General features: G+C 46.0%; 1 protein-coding gene across 2 annotated transcripts; it reads right to left on the minus strand.

Moving 5' to 3' along the window:
* Positions 1-1,271: 1,271 nt before the first annotated feature.
* On the minus strand, positions 1,272-16,069 carry Uchl1 (ubiquitin C-terminal hydrolase L1). 2 transcript variants are annotated; one of them, XM_045129990.1, is made up of 9 exons: positions 15,920-16,069; positions 15,768-15,779; positions 15,178-15,306; positions 12,385-12,535; positions 8,595-8,680; positions 8,464-8,511; positions 6,804-6,870; positions 5,833-5,891; positions 1,272-1,654 (listed from the first exon to the last, which is right to left on the minus strand). In XM_045129990.1, exons 1-9 carry the CDS (start codon positions 15,950-15,952, stop codon positions 1,568-1,570), a joined length of 672 nt encoding a protein of 223 aa, XP_044985925.1. In that variant the 5' UTR covers positions 15,953-16,069; the 3' UTR covers positions 1,272-1,567. The 2 variants fall into 2 exon arrangements, with proteins under 2 accessions (XP_044985925.1, XP_044985924.1); XM_045129989.1 differs by having other exon boundaries at positions 8,425-8,511.
* Between the last annotated feature and the right edge of the window lie 7,451 nt (positions 16,070-23,520).

Consider the following 23,520-nt stretch of genomic DNA (forward strand, 5'->3'; position numbering starts at 1 on the left):
CTTTAATTCTTCTATGCAGCTAAAATTACTCCTAAAATAAACTTTATTGTAGCGACAAGGTTTCACTCTGTAGCCCAGGCTGGCCTCAAACCTGTAGCAATCTTTTGTTTGTTTGTTTTTTTGAGATAGGATCTTGCTTGAGTCCAGGCTGACCTCGAATTCACTATGAGTCTCCAGCTGGCCTTGAACTTATGGCGATCCATCTACCTCTGCCTCCCAAGTGCTGGGATTAAAGGTGTGGGCCACCATGCCCGGTAGCAATCTTGCCTAGACCTCCCAACTATTGGGATTATAGGCGTGAGTCACCACGTCCAGCGTACAGAAAAGTTGGTTTCCCTGGGTATTGTCGTTACCTGCCTGTACAAAGCACCCAAGTAAAAGCAGCTGATGAGAAAAAATAAAAAAAAAGTTGTTTATTTTGGTTCACGGTCTCGAAGGGAAGCTCCATGACAGCAGGGGAACGCATGACACAGAGGCTGGACATCACCTGTGCCCCAGCAGGTGGGATATAGCAGCAGGAGAGCAAGCCTAATGCTGGCAAGAAGGAGCTGGCTACAACATCCCTCCACTAGCAAGGCTCCACCTCCCAAACTGCCACCAACTGGGGACCAAGCATTCCAAGCACCTGAGTTTATGGGGGGACACCTGATTCAAGCCAGCACGCCATGGGTACGCATGGGAATATAAAAATCACAGAGGGGGCTGGAAAGATGGCTTAGCAGTTAAGCACCTGCCTGTGAAGCCTAAGGACCCTGGTTCGAGGCTTGATTCTCCAGGACCCATGTTAGCCAGATGCACAAGGTGGCGCACATGTCTGGAGTTTGTTTGCAGTGGCTAGAGGCCCTGGCGTGCCCATTCTCTCTCTCTCTCTCTGCCTCTTTCTCTGTCTGTCGCTCTCAAATAAATAAAAATAAACAAAATTTTTTTAAAAAATCACAGAGGACTAGAGGGATGGCTTAGCAGCTAAGGTGCTTATCTATAAAGCCAAAGGACCCAGGTTTGATTCCCCAGGACCCACATAAAGCCTGATACACAAGGTGGCAGGTGCGTCTGCAGTTCATTTGCAGTGGCTAGAGGCCTTGGCACACCCATTTTCTCTCTCTCCAACTACAGCTATGAACAATACTAAACAAATACTATTTCATGATCATTTTCCTACCTGAATCATTTGAGCTGCTTACAAGGCACAAATGTGTCTATTATCACCAGTGTGGTTTGAGAGATTAGGCAGGGAGGTTGAAAGAAAAAATGAAGACCAGTTTAGGCTTAGCTCTGACCAGGTGAAAAGTTTTATTCCTTTCAAGGACAAACAATTAAGCCACATCCTGAAGCTTTCACTGACAGACATAAACCAAAGAAGCCATAGATAGTAAGGTTCATGATAAACAGTGGGGGAGATGCGCCCCATGTGAAGCTCACAGCTGCGTGGCCGGACACTGAGCTTGCTAGATTTGGGGTGGGATGAAGGGAACAGGGCTGCAGAATGAAAGGTAATAGATGTGATTGCAAGTACCAAAGCGTTAGGGGCTGCAGAGCGCGGGCAGGGCTGCACGTTCCCACCCAGGATTTAGGCCGCCTTGCAGAGCGCCACAGCCGAGAAGCGGACCTCCCCCTGCTCACGCTCCGTGAATTCTCTGCAGACCTTGGCAGCATCCTGAAAGGAAGACATGACATTAGTACCCAAAAGGGAACCCACCGGCAATGAAGTTTCCGGGGTGTGGTGGTTTGATTCAGGTGTCCCCCATAAACTTAGGTGTTCTGAATGCTAGGTTCCCAGCTGATGGAGATTTGGGAATTAATGCCTCCTGGAGGGAGTGTATTGTTGGGGGCGGGCTTATGGGCTTTATAGCCAGTTTCCCCTTGCCAGTGTTTGGCATACCCTCCTGTTGCTGTGTTCCATCTTATGTTGGCCAGGGGGTGATGTCCACCCTCTGCTCATGCCATTGTTTTCCCCTGCCATCGTGAAGCTTCCCCTCAAGCCTGTGAGCCAAAATAAACCTCTTTTTCCCAGAAGCTACTCTTGGTTGGGTGATTTCTACCAGCAATGCGAACCGGACTGCAACAGTAAAGTGGTACCGAGGAGTGGGGTTGCTGCTAGACACCTGACTGTGTGGCTTTGGTCTTTTGGAGCTGATTTTCAAGAGGAATGTGGCAGGATTTGAAACCTTGGCCTAAGAGATGCTTTGCAGTGCTGTAAGTACAGCTTGATGGCCTATCCTGGTCAGAGCCGAAAGACCTGAAGGCAGTAAGAACTATGGACTTTGAGGTTTGGCTTATGAGGGTGAGAAAGAGCTGTGCCTGGACTGGGATAGCAGTTTGTGTGAGAAGCTTGCTCTTGTGCCCGTGTCCTGAGAAGTTGTGCAGGGTTGCTTTGCATAGAAATGAACTGGTGTGTGCAGAGGGATATGGCACAGAAAGAAAAATCTTTGGGTGAACTGTTGCCCATTCAGCTGCAACTGATAGATTACGACCTTTGAGACTGGGCTAGCTGACCTGTGCTGGGGCAACAAGAAGAATGTAGACTCTTTTGAAAGGGCCTGAGTGCTCAAGGAGTGTCCTATTCTTCAAAGTCTGCTTTATTCCCCCCCTGGATTAACAAATTGGCACCCTACCTGGTATCATGGAGTATAAGAAATGCTGGAAAGAGGGTCATTGAATTTGCAACACGGTCTTGTGTTTTGGAAATGGCCATGGGCAGTGTGAAGCGGGTTTGCTGGTTGCCTGCGTAGAGACCCCATGGGGCCATGAAGATGAACCGTGGCTTGCAGTGGAGACCCAGTGGAGATGCCGGGACCATGAGATGGCTGCCGAGGAGCTGCCGGCCCCGATGAAGTTTTCCAGGACTGTGAGTAGCCTAGCTGGAGGGGCGGAATTGGAATGCCAGAGACTTGCTGCTGGTTAGAATTATCGGACTTGAAGATTTGTCACTGGCTAGAGTTGCTGCACTTGAAGCTACAGAGTTTGATGTTTGCCCTGGTTGTTTTAAATGTTGTATTGGTTGAATGTTTCTTTGCTATGCTCAATGCCATCTTTTGCAGTGTGAATATTTATTCTGTGCCATTATGGGTTTTTTGAGGTTATATTTTGGTATTATGGCTCAGTTAAAAGATCTTGAACTATGGGGATGTATGAACATCATTGGGATTGATAAAAACTATGGGGACTTTTAAAGTCAGACTGAATGCATTGTATTTTACATCATGTATGGATATCAGTTTATGGGGGCCAGGGGCGGAATGTGGTGGTTTGCTTCAGGTGTCCCCCATAAACTTAGGTGTTCTGAATGCTAGGTTCCCAGCTGATGGAGATTTGGGAATTAATGCCTCCTGAAGGCAGTGTATTGTTGGGGGCGGGCTTATGGGCTTTATAGCCAGTTTCCCCTTGCCAGTGTTTGGCACACCCTCCTGTTGCTGTGTTCCATCTTATGTTGGCCAAGGGGTGATGTCCACCCTCTGCTCATGCCATCGTTTTCCCCTGCCATCGTGAAGGTTCCCCTCAAGCCTGTGAGCCAAAATAAACCTCTTTTTCCCAGAAGCTACTCTTGGTTGGGTGATTTCTACCAGCAATGCGAACCGGACTGCAACACGGGGCAAACTACATCCAAGGGTGATTCAAGCCGTGTTGACCCTAATCGATTTTAAAGGATTAAGTAAGGCAAGAGAAAAAAAAAATGCAAGTGCTGGGCTGGAGAGAGGGCTCAGCAGTTACGGCACTTGCCTGCAAAGCCTAAGGACCCAAGTTCAGTTTTCCAGAACCCACGTAACTATGCACAAGGTGGTGCATGCATCTAGAGTTCATTTAAAATGGTTAGAGGCCCTGGTGTGCTCATTCTCTCCCTCCCTATCTTTGTTTCTTTCTCTCATAAATAATAAAAATAAAATATTAAGCTGGGCATGGCATTGCACACCTTTAATTTCAGCACTTGGCAGAGGTAGGAGGATCACCGACAGTTCGAGGCCACCCTGAGGCTACACAGTGAATTCCAGGTCAGCCTGAACTAGAGTGAGACCTTACCTTGAAAAACAAAAACAAACTAAAATAAAATATTAAAAGAAAGTTAGGGCTGGAGAGATGGCTTACCGGTTAAGGCACTTAAAGGACTCAGGTTCAATTCCCCAGTGCCCACGTAAGCCAGATGCACAAGGTGACTCATGTGTCTGGAGTTCATATGCAGCGGCTAGAGGCTCTGGCACACCCATTCTCTCTCACTCCTCCCTCTTTGTCTCAAATAAGTAAGTGATTCTTCTTCTCTCACCAAGTACCTGCTTTGACCTAACTTGGTTCCCCAGCACTGAGAGGTTACCAACTATGGGATGTTCCAGAGCCCAGTTTTTTTGTTTTTCTTTTGGTTTTCCAAAGGTGGGGTCTCACTCTAGCTCAGGCTGACCTGGAGTAGTCTCAGGGTGGCCTCAAACTCACAGCGATCCTCCTACCTCTGCTTCCCCAGTGCTGGGATTAAAGGCGTGCGCCACCACGCCCAGCTGATTTCAGTCCATTCTAAAGAAAGGTTCCAGTGCACAGTGGTCATTTAATTCACTAACACCTTGGGCATTTCTTGAAAAAAAAAAAATCCCTTTGCCCCAGTTCCTCATCTGTGAGAGAGGGGACAGTGGGTCTCAAATACTGCATCACTGAAGGGGTTCACTGAAAGATGTAAATGACTTAGGGCAGCATGTAGCCCAGGTCAGCGAACTGCAGCCTTGCCCGGCTAAATCCAGCCTGCGCTCAGTTTCGCCAACAAAGCACTGCCGGGCACAGCTACCCACATTCATTGAGGCATTGTCTATCCCAGCTTGGACCCTGCAGCAGAGCCTCAGGCCACACAAGGCCCCAAATGCTGTGCTGACCCGCGCTGGGCACATACCAAGAGCTGAAAAAAAGATGGGCTATTGTTGCTACAATCAATAAAGTAGTTCTGCCTCAGCACTGTTTGTATAATATCTACGCTAAGCAAATTTCCTGGATAACAGCACACCAATTCCGTTCTAAAGATTCATGTGTAGGCTGAAAAAGCCCCACAGTAATCCAGAATCTAGTGGTCCCTATGGGCATTTCTAGCAGGTCCTGACCTCTCAGTACACATGAGATGTGTTTTCAATCTCCTCCCCTGTAACAGTGAGCCTTTGGGAAGACAAAACTGAATTTACCTAACCAAAATTTGTAGCATTTGGGCTGGAGAGATGGCTTAGCGGTTAAGCACTTGCCTGTGAAGCCTAAGGACCCCAGTTTGAGGCTTGATTCCCCAGGACCCAAGTTAGCCGGATGCACAAGGGGGCGCACGCGTCTGGAGTTCGTTTGCAGTGGCTGGAGGCCCTGGTGCGCCCATTCTCTGTCTCTCTCTCTCTCTCTCTCTCTCTCTTCCTCCCTCTCTCCCTCTTTCTCTCCCTATCTGTTGCTCTCAAATAAATAAAAATGAACAAAAAAGAAAATTTGTAGCATATACCTCCAAGGCTGACCTATATCTAGAAGCCTTAAAGGATTAGGGAAGGCAGAAGGCACTGGTATTTGAGTCCTTCGTGAAGCTACTGCCTGACAGGAGGCCACTGATTCCCTTAATCCCACAAGAAAGCCAAGCAGGGACTTTCCAGTGGATTCTAACAATGGACTAAAGAGAGCAGACAAAAAGGATTTGTCAGGGCTTCTTTGAAGGAGCCTGCTTAAAATCACCTGCTGTAAAATGAGGCAGGTAGAATTACCAAGACGATTTTTAAGCCTTAACGAATGCTATTAACCAAGCCCAAGTGATGCTGGCCGCCGTGAGCATTAGCCCACTGCACAATCTTGTCTGGAAGAAGTGTGGCTGCGGGAGAGAGGCGGCATTCCAGAGATTACCTGAAGCAGGGAGTCCTCTGAACTGGAGCCATGGTTCACTGGGAAAGGCATTCGTCCATCTAGAACAAAGAAGCCAGGCACAGTCACTCTTCCAGTGTGCTGCGCAGGATATGGCTATCCGCCCCGCCCAGAGGGATCTTTTTAGACTCTCCCAAGTACCACAACCACCGCCACCAGGGGAAGCTTTGCGGTCACAAAGCAATAGGCTACAAGAAGCTTCAAATGTTCCAGGGCCGTCTACAATAATGGGATCATATACACCTGACCCAGCTACCCTAACAAGGTAGGTAAAGGGGACTGTGTGTAGTACTACGGATTGACTCCAAGTCTCCTTTGCCCTCAGGAGTCCATAAGCACAGTTTCAACGTAAGACTTTACAAGCCTGTCTTCATTAAGACAAAGGGGAAGAATTGTACAAGATGGATGTTCCTTGTCATTGCTATAAGCAGACATGGCGCCAGCATACCTCAACCCATTGCACACACAGTCATGGTCAGGCAACTCAATGCTCCTTTCCTAAAAGTATTCCCTTTAGGAAACTAGAATCAGGAGATGCTACCAGAGGAAGCGGGATCAGGATCAGCTGGTGTTGATCTGGTCTACCCCTCTCTCTGGTCATGACTGAAGCCATCTGCTGGGTATTTCATCAGTTGCCTGAGTAGGGCTCTCTGGATGTGATAGTGGAAACACACATTTCTGGCTTTGTAAGTCATTATAGGGCTGGAGAGATGCTTAAGGAGTTTGCTTGCGAAGCCTCAGGACCCAGGTTCGGTTCTCCAGTGTCCACGTAAGCCACATGCACAAGGTGACACATGTGTCTGGAGTTCCTTTACAGTGGCTATAGACCCTGGTGTGTCCATTCTCTTCCTCTCTTTCTCAAATAATATAAAATGTTTTAAAAATTCATGATATACCAAATGCCATAAAGTCACACACCAATACTGTAAGAGAAATGAAGTCTGAATACGTACCGAGCTCATACAGGTGGCCATCCACGTTGTTAAACAGAATAAAATGAAAATTCACTTTGTCATCTACCTAAAGAAGTCAAGAAATTGTGTTATTTTGAAAGTAAGTTAGATATTTGTTAAAAGCAAATTTTCTTATAATTCAAGCAGACATGGTTGAAACAGCCTTCTTGCAGTTAACAAAGAAAAATTACAGTGACATCACACAGTTCCCATGCATGAGGCCCTATTTTAAGCATACTAAGGCAGAAAAACTGGACAGTGGGGCTGGAGAGATAGCTCAACATTTAAGGCTTGTGAAGCCTAAAGACCCAGGTTCAATTCCCGGTACCTACATAAACCAGATGCACAAGGTGAAACATCATTTGCAGTTGCCAGATGCTCCGGTGCACCTTTTTTCTTTCTCTATCTGGCTCTTTCTCTCTTTCAAATAAATACATATTAAAAGAAAAGAAAAAGAGCTGGGTATGGTGGTGCACGCTTTTAATCCCAGTGCTCGGGAGGCAGAGGTAGGAGTACCACTGTGAATTTGAGGCCAACCTGAGAAAACATAGTGAATGCCAGGCCAGTCTAGGCTAAAGTGAAACCCTACCTCAAAACACTAAAAAGAAGAAAAGCTGGATAGTTAGGGTAGCTCCTCAGGTGCTAATTTTTTATATGCCCTTTTTTTTCAAGGTAGGGTCTCGCTCTAGCCCAGCCTGACCTGGAACTCACTATGTAGTCTCAGGGTGGCCTTGAACTCACAACAATCTTCCTACCTCTGCCTCCAGAGTGCTGGGATTAAAGACATGCACTACCACACCCAGCTACATGCTTTTTATTGAAGAAATCAGTCTTGTAAAGGGTATTTTGGTATCTCTCCCAAAGTCAAGTGTAGAAAGTAGCAGACCCAACTGTGATGAGATAGGCACTGACTTCTGAAATAAATTTAGCCATCTACTTGGAGGCTCTGTTGACATTTTAGTTTTGTCTAAACTTTTGGTGCTGGGGATTGAACTCACAGGACTAAGCATCTGTTCTACATTGTGCTGTACCTCCAACCTCCCCTCCCCCATGAGGGTCTATGCAAACCTTCTAGAACTGCTAGCTTATTGGAATGCATACCTTACTCTCTCAGCAGCCTGTGATAAAAGTATTTCACAAGCTTAATTACTAAGGGAGGTGTGAAGACTCGTGGAACTACCAGCTAGCTTCAGGCTGGAGAGATGGCTTAGTGGTTAAGAAGCTTGCCTGGGAAGCCTAAGGACCCAGGTTCGATTCCCCCAGTACCCACATAAGGCAGATGCACAAAGTGGCACATGCATCTAGAGTTCTTTTGCAGTGGCTAGAGGCCCTGGTATGCCCATATTCTCTATCTGTCTCTTTCTCGCTCTCTCTCCCCAGTACATAAAATTGTAAGGTGTAAGCCAGGCATGGTGACACACACCTTAAAAAAAAAAAGTCTATGAGCTTCATTTACAGAAGATTATTTTAACTGCCAAGTAGGTTTCTGAATAGACACTTGGAGGAATATTTCTAGTCCAAGCATTATTTGGATAGGATTTTCTGGTGTCAAGTGGCACTGGCTAGTCACTAAGTCCCAGTGAGAGAGTCCTGCACACATCCCCATGGAAACAGACGGCACCTGGGCAGCCTGCCTTGGGTTTGTATTTGTTGCATTTACCCGACACTGGCCTTCCTGGGCCACAGCATCATGGGCTGCTTGAATTGCCTGCAGAAAAGAGAGGGGAAAAAAAAATCAGCTCAGAACTTTCTAGAGTTATTTCAAAGTGATGCTCTGCAAGGCCTTTCTACCTCATTCTTTTCAAAGCATTTTGCTCGGTCTTCAGGGGACATCTTCTCCGTCTCGGAAAGAAATTGTTTCAGGACTGATCCATCCTCTTTAAAGAGAAAAATGCACATCTTAGTTAAGATTAAATGAGGGAAATGGATGCACTTTATTGCCCAATTAAGCTTTTCATAGCTAGCAACCCCCAACCCCCACTTAACAAACTGGATCTTTTTTAAAATAATATTTTATTTATTTATTTGACAGAGAACGAGGAACAGAGAGAGAGAGAGAATGGGCGTGCCAGGGCTTCCAGCTACTGCAAACAAATTCCAGATGCGTGTGTCCCCTTGTGCACCCAGCTTACGTGAGTCTTGGGGAATTGAACCTGGGTCCTTTGGCTTTGCAGGCAAACGCCTTAACTGCTAAACCATCCCTCCAGCCCAACAAACTGAATCTTTCACGTGCCCTCTGGAGATGCAGAGGAGCTGCCCACTGCCCCCAGCTTCTCCCGCCATCCACTCTTTGTGGTGGCATCTGAGCCAGACGGGCCACCCCATGCTCCCAGAGTGCAAGCTCTTTTATCTGGCCTCTGACATCTCAACTGCTTGTTCCTCGCCTGTCCCTGCACTTCTCCAATCTCTATCAATTTCTTACAGTCCTTGCCTGCTTGGATTGGGCATCTGTGGGATTCTAGTGCCACAAAACCAGAGCTTACCTCAGTCACGGTTCCATCTAGCACTTAAGACGACATCTATGGTATCCATGACATATACTACCATAACCTTAACCTTTTAATCTAATAACAGTTTCCAAAGCAAGATTTTTATTTCAGAATAGAAAATTAATTCTTTGTAACTCAGCTAACCAGTTAGACATTAGCATAAAGGACTTACATAAAAATGTGAAGCCCCACAGTCTGGCTTAGAGACAACTCTGGCTGGTTGTTGATGTAAGTACGCTGCCACAGCTCAGAAGAGGTAAGTTTAGAAGACACTGATGGCCACATGTAGCGACAACTTATATTTCAGAAGATCTGTTTGAACTGTCAGCTCCAAACTTAACAAATCTGTTTTGTAGGAATCATTTCAACATCTGGAGGGGGTAGTGTGCCTTTGTGGTAAAGTGCTGCCTAGAATGCACAAAGCCTTGGATTTGAGCCCCATTACTGAAGGAAAAGAAAAAACAAAAATCTGGGCTGGGTGAGGTGGCGCCCATCTTTAATCCCAGCATTCGTGAGGCAGAGGAAGGAGGATGGCTGTGAGTTCAAGGCCAGGCTGAGACTACATAGTGAATACCAGGTCAGCCTGAGCTAGAGCAAGACCTTACTTCAAACAAACAAATCTGAAAGTAACAGCAATCCCTCTAACACCATGAAAAAAGGTTACATCAAACTGATTCTTGGACATTACCTTTACTGTGATTACAAAATACAGTTATCAGGGGCTCAGCAGGTAAAATGTTTGCCACAAAAACAGTCAGCTCTGACCTCAGAAACACAGGCCTCTACATAAAATGAGATTTTTACAGAAGTAGTAGAAAGGATCCAGCTAGAGCTTAAAAAATAGATATTTGCAAGCAGAGACAGAGGTGAGAGAATGGGTGCACCAAGGCCTCCAGCTGCTGCAAACGAACTCCAGATGCATGCACCGCTTTGTGCATCTGACTTTCTATGGGTAATGGGGAACTGAACTCAGGTTGTATGGTGCTGAAGGCAAGCATGCTAACCACTGGGCCATCTCTCAAGCCCCAGCTACAGCTTTTTAATAGCTCCATCATGTAGTCAATATTTGAAAAAGCAACTTCTAGACATGGAGAGTTATGGGGATAGAAGCAAGCACCTCAATTTCAAAAGTATACCAAGACTAGTGGCTTTCTTTAATAAATAAATATATATATACACACATACATACATACATACACATACACACACACACATATGAATGATGGTATTGTGGGTGAAAGAGATGGCCTCGCAGTACTTGGCAAATACTCTACCACTGAGCTATACTCTTAGCCCCCCAAAAAACTATCTTTTCTGAGACAGGGTCTCACAATGTTTAGTGAGTCAAGAGATCCTTCTGTCTCAGACTTCTGGGGGGCTGGAATTCCAAGTGCATGCTCACTGCCCCAGCTCTACATTTACCTGTATAAACAACAGGGTGACCAATCAGTTGTAGCCACCCCCAGCCATTGCCTAAATCAGTTGGCAAATTAGTACTATCTATTTCTTATTTTTGGTTTTTCAAGGTAGGGGCTCACTCTATCCCAGGCTGACCTCTAGGACTCAGCCTGGCCTCAAATTCATGGTGATCCTCCTTCCTCTGCCTCCCGAGTGCTGAGATAAAAGGCTACCACACCCAGCCTAGTATCTTTTTTTTTAAAATAAAGCTTTATTGGAACACAGCCACATCTGCTGGTTTACAGCCTGCCTACGATTGGTTTAAGGCTACAAAGTCACAGACCACACAGCCCTCAAAACCTGAAAGACTTACCTTCTGGCATTTTAATAGTTTGCCAACTCTTAGTCTAAACCACATCATAATGGCCATGTGACTTTACATATATTCTTGCTGTTCCTTATGCCTCCGATAAGTTTAAGGGCTCAAATTTGTGTATTTCATATCTTGTGCAGTATTTACCAGACACGTGCTGAAGGCCTTTGCCCTGACTGCGTTCACAGACGCAGCCTGCACGAGTGCCCACGCCAACTGTGCCAGCTGCTCTAAGCTGTTCTGAGCCTCCTGTTGCTTAGAGGCCACAGGACTATTAAAACTGGCCCTAGCCGGGCGTGGTGGCGCACGCCTTGAATCCCAGCACTCGGGAGGCAGAGGTAGAAGGATCTCCATGAGTTCGAGGCCACCCTGACACTACATGGTGAATTCCAGGTCAGCCTGGGCTAGAGTGAGACCCTACCATGGAAAAAAAAAAAAAAGAAAAGAAAAGAAAAGAAAAGAAAATGGCCTTAATGGTGTGTATTCTCTTTCTGGTCACTATCATCTTGAATGCTCTGAAATTTTAGAAAATTGAAAACAATGTGGGAGAATGCAGGCCAATTGGCCTGCAAATGTTCTTTGCACCCTCATCACGCCGCATGAGACTGAGAACCAACAGAGCATGCAGAGATGCAGCCGCCCCTGTGGGGTGGCCGCCCTATCACTTTGTCCTAGAAAATGAGTTTCCTCCTCCCCAAAGAAAGGTATTAAGAACCCACTCCATTTGAAAACACCAGGTGCAATGGCACATATCTGTGCAGCCTAGCACTGAGGTGGCTTCAACAAGACGACGGTCAAAGTTTGGGGAGAACCTAGACTACACAGCAAGTCCCAGGCTAGCCAGTTATCGTTTCAGAGACAGACGCTATCTCAAAAAGGGGGCGTGGCTGGAGAGATAGCTTAGTGGTTAAGGCACTTGCCTGCAAAGCCTAAGGACCCAGGTTCGATTCCCCCAAAACCCACTGGAAGCCAGATGCGTAAGGAGACTCATGCACCTGGAATTCATTTCCAGTGGCTAGAGGCCCCATGTGCCCAATCACTCCCTACCAACCCCCCCAAGTAAATAAATAAAATTTTCAAATGTTTTTTAAAAAAGCCAGATGCACAAAGTGGCATATGCATCTAGAGTTCATTTGCAGTGGCCAGTGGCTAGTGTGCCAAGTCTCATTCATGTTCTCTCCTTGCAAGAAAATAAATAAAAGTACCTTAAAAACTGAAGGCAATGACTTCGCTAAAATAGTGTGTGGACAGTGAACTTTGCTTGGAAGTCCACATTTGAAGTTTAAATAGCAGCTGAGCACATTCAAAACTCCACACTTACCAAATTCCAGCTTGTCTTGATTATTGGCCACGGCATGAATGAGGCCGATCGTGCCACAGGAGTTCCCGATGGTCTGCTTCATGAAGTACACTCTAGAACTAACTTCCTGACCCTTCAGTTCCTCAATTTGTTTCTTCCTGAAGTTCTCATGCTGTGAATGAAATTTTGTTTTGAACATCTCGAACTGAAAACGAGAAGACCCAAACAGATGGCAGCCTGGGGAGTTCTGGCACCTAACGGGAAACACAGTGGGATGTGTGGCCAGGAGCTGGGGCTCTAGATGCTGCCCAATGCCAGAGAACGGCCAGCCGTCTTGTCTTCCACACCCACGCCGGGCCGGTGCGGCTCCACCCTGATGCTGCAATGCAGGCCTGCCCTGGATACTGCCCAAGGCTGTCTAGACACCACTGCAACCTTCAGCTGGAGATGCGACCATGAAGTCAGAAAACAGCTCTGTTCAGGATCTTTGCTCCTCTAACAAGGAAAATGTCTACATTTCAGAGGCACCCTGAATAATCAAGCTTTGATCAATGTAATACCAATAGTAACACCAGCTGGTATATATGTCATAATTCCTCAATGTTCCACTTCCTGGGTTTTTTTTTTGGGGGGGGGAGGAAAGATAACCTGAGGACGGATTGACAATTTGCAGAGTAGGGGACAGTCTGTTAAATGAATGGGACTTCGTCAAGCCATCTGTTAGCTTTTCATACAGTGACTCAGTAGCCTGTCTATTCCTTTCACTCGGGTGCGGAAAAGACCTGAGAAGTTAGGACTCGTCAGTTAAAAGCAGGGAGCTACTGCTACAGAAATGCCAATTAGCCACAACCAGCAGGTGTCACACAGAGCATCAGTTGTAATTCTAGTGTTAATCGTCTGGTGTGATAGCACATGGGAATGATATCTGAGCTTTCTCTGTGGCCCTGCAAGAGGAATAAGATCTCCTGTTCATAAGATCAATTTAAACTCCAATTAGGACAACCTCCTCACTTTCATTTCTTGGGCTATCACTCGGGGACAGTTAAGGGCCTTCACCTTTCTGGGCTAATCAGATCCAATTGTAAAACGGGCTAGCAGCCCCCTTCGGGATTATTTCAGCCTTGCGTGTAGACGCTTCTGCAACTAGTCCATCACCACTCAGTAGGGATGCTTCAGAAAGAGGTTCGCTTAGGATTTTTTCCCCCAACATGCCCTTGGTCGGAAATTAGATGCCTCCTAAATGAGCGTTAGCCTGCGGACAGAAATCAGCCCGTAAGCCTCACTCTCCATTAAGTTCACTTCAGCGTTTTAACCAGCAGGTGTTTGTACAAGAACAGGTGTTGACAGGTAGGACAGGCTGAATCCCAGCTACAGGATCCACTTGAGCCTGGGAAACGAGACCCATGAGCTATCAAAGCCCAATGGGCTGCCACCACCGCCCCCCCCCCACAGAGGCCTTGGCCAAGCACGGCCCAAAACCCCAGAGTCATCATGGTTCCTCCAAAAACGAGATAGATGCTCAAGTGGGAAGGACAGGCTGCGTTTGATTTGGTCAGGGAAGCTAATCAGACAGACTTGCAATTTCACCAAGGCAAAGGCTTTGACAATAAGAACAGGTCATTGGCTGGAAGCACCCAGAAAGCTGAATTTAATTCTTTTTTGGTTTTTTTTTTTAACCCATAGTACATAAGACTACTATGTAATAGGAGGAAGGCTTGAACCTCCCAAACGGCTTGGTTTAGACCAAAAATGAGCCTAGAACTACCCTTAGAATGATATCTAATTAACCTTGACCTGGGTGGAGCAATGCTGTAAATGCTAATACCCCAAGTTTTGCCAATTTCAGTCACTCCCAAGTCAGCAGTCAAGTGGCAACGACAGGAAATACAATGCCAGGCACGTGACTGGGACCTGATCCACTGCAAGGCAGGTAGCCCAGCTGCCTTGTTTCCTATCTGTTGCTCAGTCTTTGAGGTCCGTACACTCCCGTGTAGTTGCAGGAGGAAGACCAGAAAGGGGAAGATGGCTCCGAGACTGCTTCATGAAGACCTACTTGATCTAGCCACAAGGTCACAGAGGCAGGAGGGCACGGAGGAGGACAGAGGAGGAGGACAGAGAGCCACACACCATGACTCGGCTTTAAGAAGTGTTCAACAGTGTGGGTGCTGTGAGAAGCCAGGAGGGCAAGGACCTTCTGTCCAGAAAAACGTGGTGGTAGCCGGGCGTGGAGGCGCAGGTCTTTAATCCCAGCACTCGGGAGGCAGAGGTAGGAGGATCTCCGTGAGTTGGAGGTAACCCTGAGACTACATAGGGAATTCCAGGTCAGCCTGGACCAGAGTGAGACCTTACCTCAACACACACACACACAAAATGGTGGTGAAGAAGGTAATCTTTTTGATTCAGATAACCCTGCCCCCCCCCACCATTTCACAGCTAGGTGAGAGACTGAGAAACAGAAAGATGACAGGTCACAGTCCTTAAAAGGAAACCACAGCAGTTTCCCCCAAGTGGAAGGCCTATAAAACCGAAGTTGCAGGAATTCATGAATAGGATAAATTCTTCCTCTGGATAACCGGAATGGCGAGACTGGACTAAGTGGGCTACTTTCTTTTCCAATTTAAGACGATTCTGGACAACCGGGACACACTAACGAGGCAATACTGCAACAACAAAGGGCGGCGACCTTTATCCTCCACCCCGCAGGGTGGGGGACCCGGTTTGGAAGGTGTGGGCACACGGGAGGGCACATGTCACTGGAGTGTTTAGGAGGCCTGCGCATCATCGGAGCCCTGGCCAGCACAGCCCTCACCCTACCTGGGCGGTGAGGGGAAACAGCAGCAGCAGCGCGCAGGCAGGTGATGGCACCGAGCCCAGGGTCTCTTCCTCGAGCCCCAGCACATCGACGAAGCGCCATTGGCCGGCGACCCCCAGCCTGGCCAACACCTGCGCGGAGAGAAGCCAGGATCAAGGGGCCTGGCAAGTCACGCAGGCACCTGCCAGCGAGGGGGAGGGGACAGGGCGGGGCAGGCCCGTGCCCTCCACGCCCCCACCCCACCCCCGAGCCTGGGCGGAGCCTCCGCCGCGCCCCACCCGCCCAGCCCCGCGCAATGACACAGCACAAAGCGCGCGGCCCACACGTGGTACCCGGGTCCGCACAGCGGTCGCCACGCCCTCGGATGCTGTGCCCGGGCGCTCGCTCCCAGCTGGGCGCATCCTCTACCTCCCCGTGACCGATCTCTCCGAGTCACCCACCACCCCCAGAATCATGCAAAGCACACAACGATGTCCCCCCCCCCCCATCACCACCACCACCAGCAGCAGCAGCAGCCCAGCTGGCCGAGCGCCGCTTCCAGCGCCTCGGACGCCCCCGAGAGAGGTGGGAGACAGGGCGAGACGCCACTCACTTTGTTCAGCATCTGGAAGGCAAATGCAAAGAAAGAAAGAAAGAAAGAAAAATAAATAAATAAATAATAAACAAATAAAGATTAAAATTATCAGTGATAACAGCTACAGGGCCAGGGCGGCGCTCCCCGGGCCATCGGGCACCTGCGCTTACCTCGGGGTTAATCTCCATCGGTTTCAGCTGCATCTTGACCACGGGCAGAAGAAGCCACGATCCGGAGAGGCGGAAAAAAAATAAAAACCCAGCCGGTGGAGCCGCCCAGGCTGCAGCTATAAAGAGCCGGCCCGATGCACCGGCGAGCCCTGCACAGGGGGAACGGGATCAAAACCAACCCGAGCCAGGCGGGCGGACGGCCACGAACCCCCCTGTGCGCGCGCGCAGTGGTACAGCCGAGCCCCCAAACCTTGCAGTCTCACTGGCCGGTGAGATAATGTGATGGTTGTGGGGATGGATTTTTTTTTTTTTTTTTTCTGGTGGGTGGATGTTCCTTGAGTGTATGGAGCAGTCTTTTTTTTTTTTTTTTTAATGCAACCTTTACAAAATTTGGGCGAAATTTCTGGAAATCAATATTCTACCTTCCCAATCATTCCAAAGCATGGGGTGAAGGGGGCCCGGGGGTGTCTCAGAAGCGTTGAGGGGCAAAAAAATAAAAAAGCATAAATTCAACAGGTATGTATTTAATATGAATATTTGTCCCCTCAAATTTTCGGAGCTGTTTGTTCTTAACCTTAGGCAGTCGGTCCTCCATGTTCAACAGAACCTGTGTCGAGGTTCGTTGCTCGCTGGGTGCCTGGTCTAAAAACCTGGTGGTTCGCCGCGCATTAGCGAGGCTGATGTAATGTGACTCGGAGGGAAGGATCCCTTCGTCATGGGGAAGGGGTACGAACTCCAGAGATGCGGCTATACAGACACGGAGGAGGCGGGCGGCCGCAGACTAGGTTCAAAGACAGCCCAGGTGATTTTGAGACTGGAGGATGGGAAAGCCTTTTTCAAAGAACAGAGGCTTTGAAGAATAAAATTTCTGGATTCACAATACTTGCAAGGAAAAAAAAAAGAGAGAAAGAACGGAAATAGCAATGAAAGAAAGAAATCTAATGACCCCAGGTGGAATGTTTTCTTTTTAACCAGCATATTCAAAAGATAAGAGAGGGCTGGAGAGATGGCTTAGCGGTTAAGCGCTTGCCTGTGAAGCCTAAAGACCCCGGTTCGAGGCTCGGTTCCCCAGGTCCCACATTAGCCAGATGCGCAAGGGGGTGCACGCATCTGGAGTTCGTTTGCAGAGGCTGGAAGCCCTGGCGCGCCCATTCTCTCTCTCCCTCTGTCTTTCTGTGTCTGTCGCTCTCAAATTAAAAAAAAAAAAAAAAAAAAAAGGGGGGAACATGCTGAAGAATAAACAGGAGAGGCCAAGTCTGTATCAATCGTCAGGAAGAAATTGAAGTGGATCTTGCAGAAAAACTACAACAGCAGAAGAAGCAAGCATGTTGTGTGTTTTAATAAGCTCGGAGTGTATTAAATGAAAACAAATGAACATATTGCTTAAGTGGTCCAAGGTTAGCAGATGATGGAGAGAAATGAGGGAGCCAACTTTTTTTTCCATATTGTCTGTCTTGTGAATCTTTATATATGTCGTCTCAGTTCTTCCTTACATGGTCCAATGAAGGCAGTTAGTGCAGTTTTACAAACCAGAGTCTGTGGCTTAGAGAAGTTAATTTGTTCATGGCCACGATTGAAAAGAAAAGCTGGCAAATCAGGCCTGGTGTATCAGGCTCTAAAAGTTAATTCCCAGGGGCTGGAAGGATGGCTCAGTGGTTAAAGGAGCCTGTTTGCAACGCCTGAGGGCCCCTGGTTCAAATTCCCAGTACCCACATAAGCTATATGCATAAAGTGGTACATGCACCTGGAGTTCATATGCAGCAGCTGGCGGCCCTGGCATCCATTCTGTCTGCCTGTCTCTGTTTGCTTATAAATAAGTGAAAATTTTTTTTTTTAAATTTTCTTCATACACCAAGCAAGAGAATAAACCATTAGTAAAAACCTAGGGGGTGCATTTGGTTGTATGTGAATTACACCTTAGTGAAGTTGTTAAGATGAAAGACAGGTGAATACGTAACATAGAATACCTGGTTACATGAGATGAATTTTTGCCTTTAGGCAGAGACAAATTATATTCCTAATTTTATTTATACAGTCACTAAACGAATATTGCACTGCACTTAGAATTGGGTTACTAAGGTGAGCCCAGAAATGAATATGGAAATGTCCCTCATGCAGCTATCACTAATGAAAATTATGTGAAGGGGCAGAGACCAGAACACCTTAACAGTGGAAGGAATCATAAAGAAGTCACTACTGGGCTGGAGAGATGGCTTAGTGGTTAAGTGCTTGCCTGTGAAACCTAAGAACTCTGGTTCGAGGCTCAATTCCCCAGGACCCATGTTAGCCAGATGCTCAAGGGGGCACCCATGTCTGGAGTTTGTTTGCAGTGGCTGGAGGCCCTGGTGTGCCTATTCTCTCCCCCGCCCCCTGCCTCTTTCTCTGTCTATCGCTCTCAAATAAATAAGAATAAACAAAAAACATTTTAAAAAACAGGACGGATGCATGTAGAATGGGTTATGCCAGCTGGCACTCACCTTCATCTCTTTTGGCATTACTAGTTTGATGGGCAGGCGGGACGGGCTGCTGGAGATGGTAGTGTTGAGTTTTGCAATTGAGGTGGTATTGGAGTTAATTTAATTGATTTTCCATTAAATTAATAAATAGTAAAGTTTTGCTGAAAGGAGTTGCCTCAGCAGTGAATTTACCTTTTCTTCTGGCAGTTTTCTTAGAGCAGTTAGTGAGTTCATGGAAGTGATAATAAATAATCCCAGTGTTAGAATTATTTAGAAAAATGAAATAAAACTATAATGATGGGAGCTGGAGAGATGGCTTAGCAGTTAAGGTGCTTGCCTGCGATGCCTTAAGAACCCAGGTTTGATTGCCCAGTTCCCACGTAAGCCAGAAGCACAAGGAGGCGCATGTGTCTGGAGTTCATTTGCATGGGAAAAAAATAAAATAAACCTATAATGATGGATTTGATAAAGGCATCTGATGACAGTCACATGACTTAATGAATATGTTAAAAAATAACTATATGTATACAGCTCTGCATATCTAGTATAGTACAGTTAGTTGAACTCTATATTAACTTTTCCCCTGATTCTGTGGTTTCAAAATTATGTAATGTGGAAAGAGATCAAGTGAAAATAAATCAAAACTTTTTATATTTTTAGTTTGTGAGGGGGGAAGAGGCTGAGAAAGAAAGAGAAAATGGGACACCAGTGTTTCTTGCCACTGCAAATGAACTCCAGATACCTGCGCCACTTTGTGCATCTGGCTTCATGTGGGTACTAGGGAATCAAACCCAGGTAGGCAGGCTTTGCAAGCAAGCACCTTTAACTGCTAAGCCATTTCCCCAGCCCTCAATTTACAAAATTTTGCTATTTAAAATTAAATACATAAATTGGGCATGGTAGTATGTACCTGTAATTCCAGCACTCAGCTGGCTGAAGCAGGACAATCACAAGTTCAAGACCATCCTGGGCTACTTAGTGAAACCCTGTCTCACTCTTCTTGCCAATTCATTTAATACATAAAGAACAAATGAGGGCTGAAGGGATGGCTTAGTGGTTAAGGCATTTGCCTGTAAAGCCAAAGGACGCTGGTTCGATTCCCCAGGACCCACATTAGCCAGCTGCACAAGGGGGTACATGTGACTGGAGTTCGTTTGCAGTGGTTGGAGGCACTGGCTTGCCCATTCTCTCTCTCTTTGTCTCTCTCTCCCCCCTTTTCTCTGTCAAGTAAATAAATAAAATAAAATATTTTTAAAAAGAACAAATAAAAACAAATTTTAAAATATTGTGTATTTATTTATTTGCAAGGAGAGTGAGAGAATGAATGGGTATGCCAGGGCCTTCAGCCACTACAAACAAACTCCAGATGTTTGTGCCATTGTCCCTCTGGCCTTACATGGGTAATGGGGAATCAAACCTGAGTCATAGGCTTTGCAGGCACCAAATGCTTGTGCCGCTTTTTACATTTGGTTTATGTTGGGTGGGGGCAGGTGTTTAGGAATTGAATCCAGACTGGCAGATTTTGCAAGCAAGTATCTTTAACTGCAGAGTCTTCTCAGCCCAAGAAAAACATTTTTGAAAATTCAATTCAACATGTATAAATAGTGTAACACCTGGCTCGTGAGCAGTTTATAAGAAACAGATTCAAATATATTAAGCCTCAACATCTGAATGTAAAGCTATCTTGACTCTATCAAAAGCAAGAAATTCAGTTTGATTTTACTTATAGCAAGTTTGTAGAGTTATGCGTTGAGAAGATGTCTGAATCCCTCAAGGAAAATAAAAGCTATGATTGATTAGTGATGTCTGCCATAAGTGTAGGAAAGGACAGTGGATATTCACTATCCTTTGACTAGACAAATACAGGGAAATCCCACCACTGAATTGACCACACTATAGCTGGATTATGAGTGTCAGTGACTGTCATATAATAAATACTCAGCAAATACTTTCCAGCTGAAAAATTTTAAAGACTACTCTTCCAAAGAGATCCTGAAAGAGTACAGATAGGCAAAGCCAAAACAATGAACAAAAAATTGAGAATTTCCAGGCGTGGTAGCGCACGCCTTTAATCCCAGCACTCAGGGGGCAGAGGTAGGAGGATCACTGTGAGTTTGAGACCACCCTGAGACTCCATAGTGAATTCCAGGTCAGCCTGACCTAGTGAGACTCTACCTTGAAAAAACAAATAAAATAGAAAATAAAGGAGAGTGATGTTTTTCATTGTTTAAGAGGCCAGAAATGACAATGTGTCTGTGATCCCAGCACTCTGGAGGCTGAGGTAGGAAGGTCAGGAGTTTGAGCTGCCCTGGCTACAGAATGAGCCCGTTCTTCAAAATACAAAGATAAATGAATCAGTAGATAAGTAGATCAAGAAGAGATGACTTAAGAATATAGGACAGGGATGGAGAGATGGTTTAGCAGTTAAGCGCTTGCCTGTGAAGCCTAAGGACCCCAGTTCGAGGCTTGATTCTCGAGGTCCCACGTTAGCCAGATGCACAAGGGGCGCACGCGTCTGGAGTTCGTTTGCAGTGGCTGGATGCCCTGGCGCGCCCATTCTCTCTCTCTATCTCTATCTGCCTCTTTCTCTCTCTATCACTCTCAAATAAATAAATAAAAAATGAACAAAAAAATTAAAAAAAAAGAATATAGGACAAACAGATAGAAACCAGAGGAAAATGCTAGTTTGTATTAGGAAGCAATTCCAAATTGCAGCAGTTAGTTGAACCTTTAGGTGAATTCTCTGCCAATCAGCTTTTGGCAGCTGTGGCCATAGTTAGTAATTACTGAGTGCTTACAACCTCTAGTAACTCTGAATCATGGTAATAGTCTACAAAGTGGGTAACTATTATCTTTTACTTTTGTAATTGTAAGATGTTTATACCTATAATACCCAAAATATGAGTGACTTAAAATCAGGTATAGTGGCTCATGCCTGCAATCCCAACTTTTGGGAAATGGAGGCAGAAGAAGATCAGGAGTTCAACGTTATCCTGAGCTACATAAGACCCTATCTCAGGCTGGAGAGATGGCTTAGTGGTTAAGGCGCTTGCCTGCAAAACCTAAGGACCTATATTCGACTCTCCTGGTCCCACATAAGCCAACTGTACAAGGTGATGCAAGTGTGCAAGCTCACACGTGCACACAAGTTTGATTACAGTGGCCAGAGGCCCTAGCGCACCAATTCTCTGTGTCCCCCCCCCATAAAAAAAGAGGTCAGAAGTGACAACTTTGGTGTGCCCACATTCACTCTCTCAGTCTCTGTCAAATAAATAAAATATTTTTTGGAAACCAAAAGACTTTGTCTCTGTCAAATAAATAAAATATTTCTTGAAAAATAAAAAAAAGAACCTTGCCTTAGCTGGGCATGGTAGTGCATACCTTTAATTCCAGCACTCAGGAGGCAGACATAGGAGGATCATGGTGAGTTTGAGGCCACCCTGAGACTACATAGTGACTTCCAGGTCAGCTTGGGCTATAGGAAGACCCTACCTCAAAAACCAAAACAACAAGCTGGGCATCGTGGCACACACCTTTAATCCCAGCACTCAGGAGGCAGAGGTAGGAGGATTGCCGAGAGTTCAAGGCCACCCTGAGACTACATAGTGAATTCCAGGTCAGCCTGAGCCAGAGTGAGACCCTACCTTGGAAAAAAAAAAAAAAAAAAAGTGCCTCCAGTATAGGAATTCTTGTCTCACTAAACTGGATGAGTAGAAGTTTGTGGTTTTAGGGCTGTTTCCACATCTGAGTGATCTCAAAGATTTGAAGTCTTTGCATCCATATCTGTCATTTGGTGCCGTGTGGCCTTTGGGTCTTGGTTTGCTTGTTTAGAATTCTAAGTAGTTTAGCCTTCATCTCTGTGTGTTTGTAGGTGACGAAAGAAAATCAATGAATGAATACGTTGTTCATCATAGATAGAGATGCCATTTATGGCTCATCAGCAATAGGCTACTTAAACATAGTATTATTTTTCTAGCAATAATGAAGGTTTAGAACTTAGCCCTTTAAACACTGTCTTCTGGTGGCTCTGATACTGAGGGGATGTTCACTGTTCAGCAGCTGATCATACTGAAGACTGTAGTTTGAAGATTGGAGGTAATAGATGCATTTTTCTTCTGACAAATATTTGATGAAGATTTACTTATTCACTCATCTGTGTGAGTACACACGTGTGCATGCGTGTGCATGTGGAGGCCAGAGTGGGTGTTGTTCCCCATACACCATTCAACTTATTTTGAGACTTTCACTGGCCTGGAGCTCACCAACTAGGCTAAACTGTCTAGCCAGCCAGCCCAGGGACCGTCCTGTCTCCACCTCCTCAGAACTGCCATTGCAAACATGCACTGTCACACCTGGCTGTATTGTGGTGTTGTTTTGTTGTTTTTAAGTGTGAGTGCAGAGAACCAAACTCAGATCTTCATGCTTGCACTGTGTGGTGGTTTGATTCAGGTGTCCCCATAAACTCAGGTGTTCTGGATGCTAGGGTCCCCAGCTGATGGCAGTTGGAAATTAAAACCTCCTGGAGGAGGTACATTGTTGGGGGCGGGCTTAAGGGTGTTATAGCCACTTTCCCCATGCCAGTGTTTGGCACACTCTCCTTTGGCTATGGTCCACCTTATGTTGGCCAGAGGATGATGTCCACCCTCTGCTCATGCCATCATTTTCTCTGTCATTGTGGAGCTTCCTCTGTAGTCTGTAAGCCAAAAGCTGCTCTTGGTTGGGTGATTTCTGCCAGCAATGAGAACCTGACTGTAACACGTAGCAAGCACCTTATCAACTAAGCCATCTTCCCAGCCCCTTTATTTTAAAATATCATCTTAGATGGTAGTTCCATCCCTTTTTTTTTTTTTTTCCTGTAAGAAACCTCCATACTGCTTTCTGCATTGGCTATTATAATATACATATTCTTGCCAGGAGTATACTAGGGTTCTATTTTTCTGTGCCAGCATTTGTGACTTTTTGTCTCCTTGATAACAGCTATTCTAACCAAAGTGAAGTAATATCTTATTGTGGCATTGATTTTCATTTCCTCAATAATTAATGATGTTGGGCATTTTTTTATATACATCTCAGCCATTTGTGGATCTTCTTCTGAGAAATGTCTTACTTTTTAATCATATTGTTTGCTATGAGGTGGTTTGAGTT

Source organism: Jaculus jaculus, chromosome 11, assembly GCF_020740685.1.
Source record: "Jaculus jaculus isolate mJacJac1 chromosome 11, mJacJac1.mat.Y.cur, whole genome shotgun sequence".
Lineage (NCBI taxonomy): Eukaryota > Metazoa > Chordata > Mammalia > Rodentia > Dipodidae > Jaculus > Jaculus jaculus.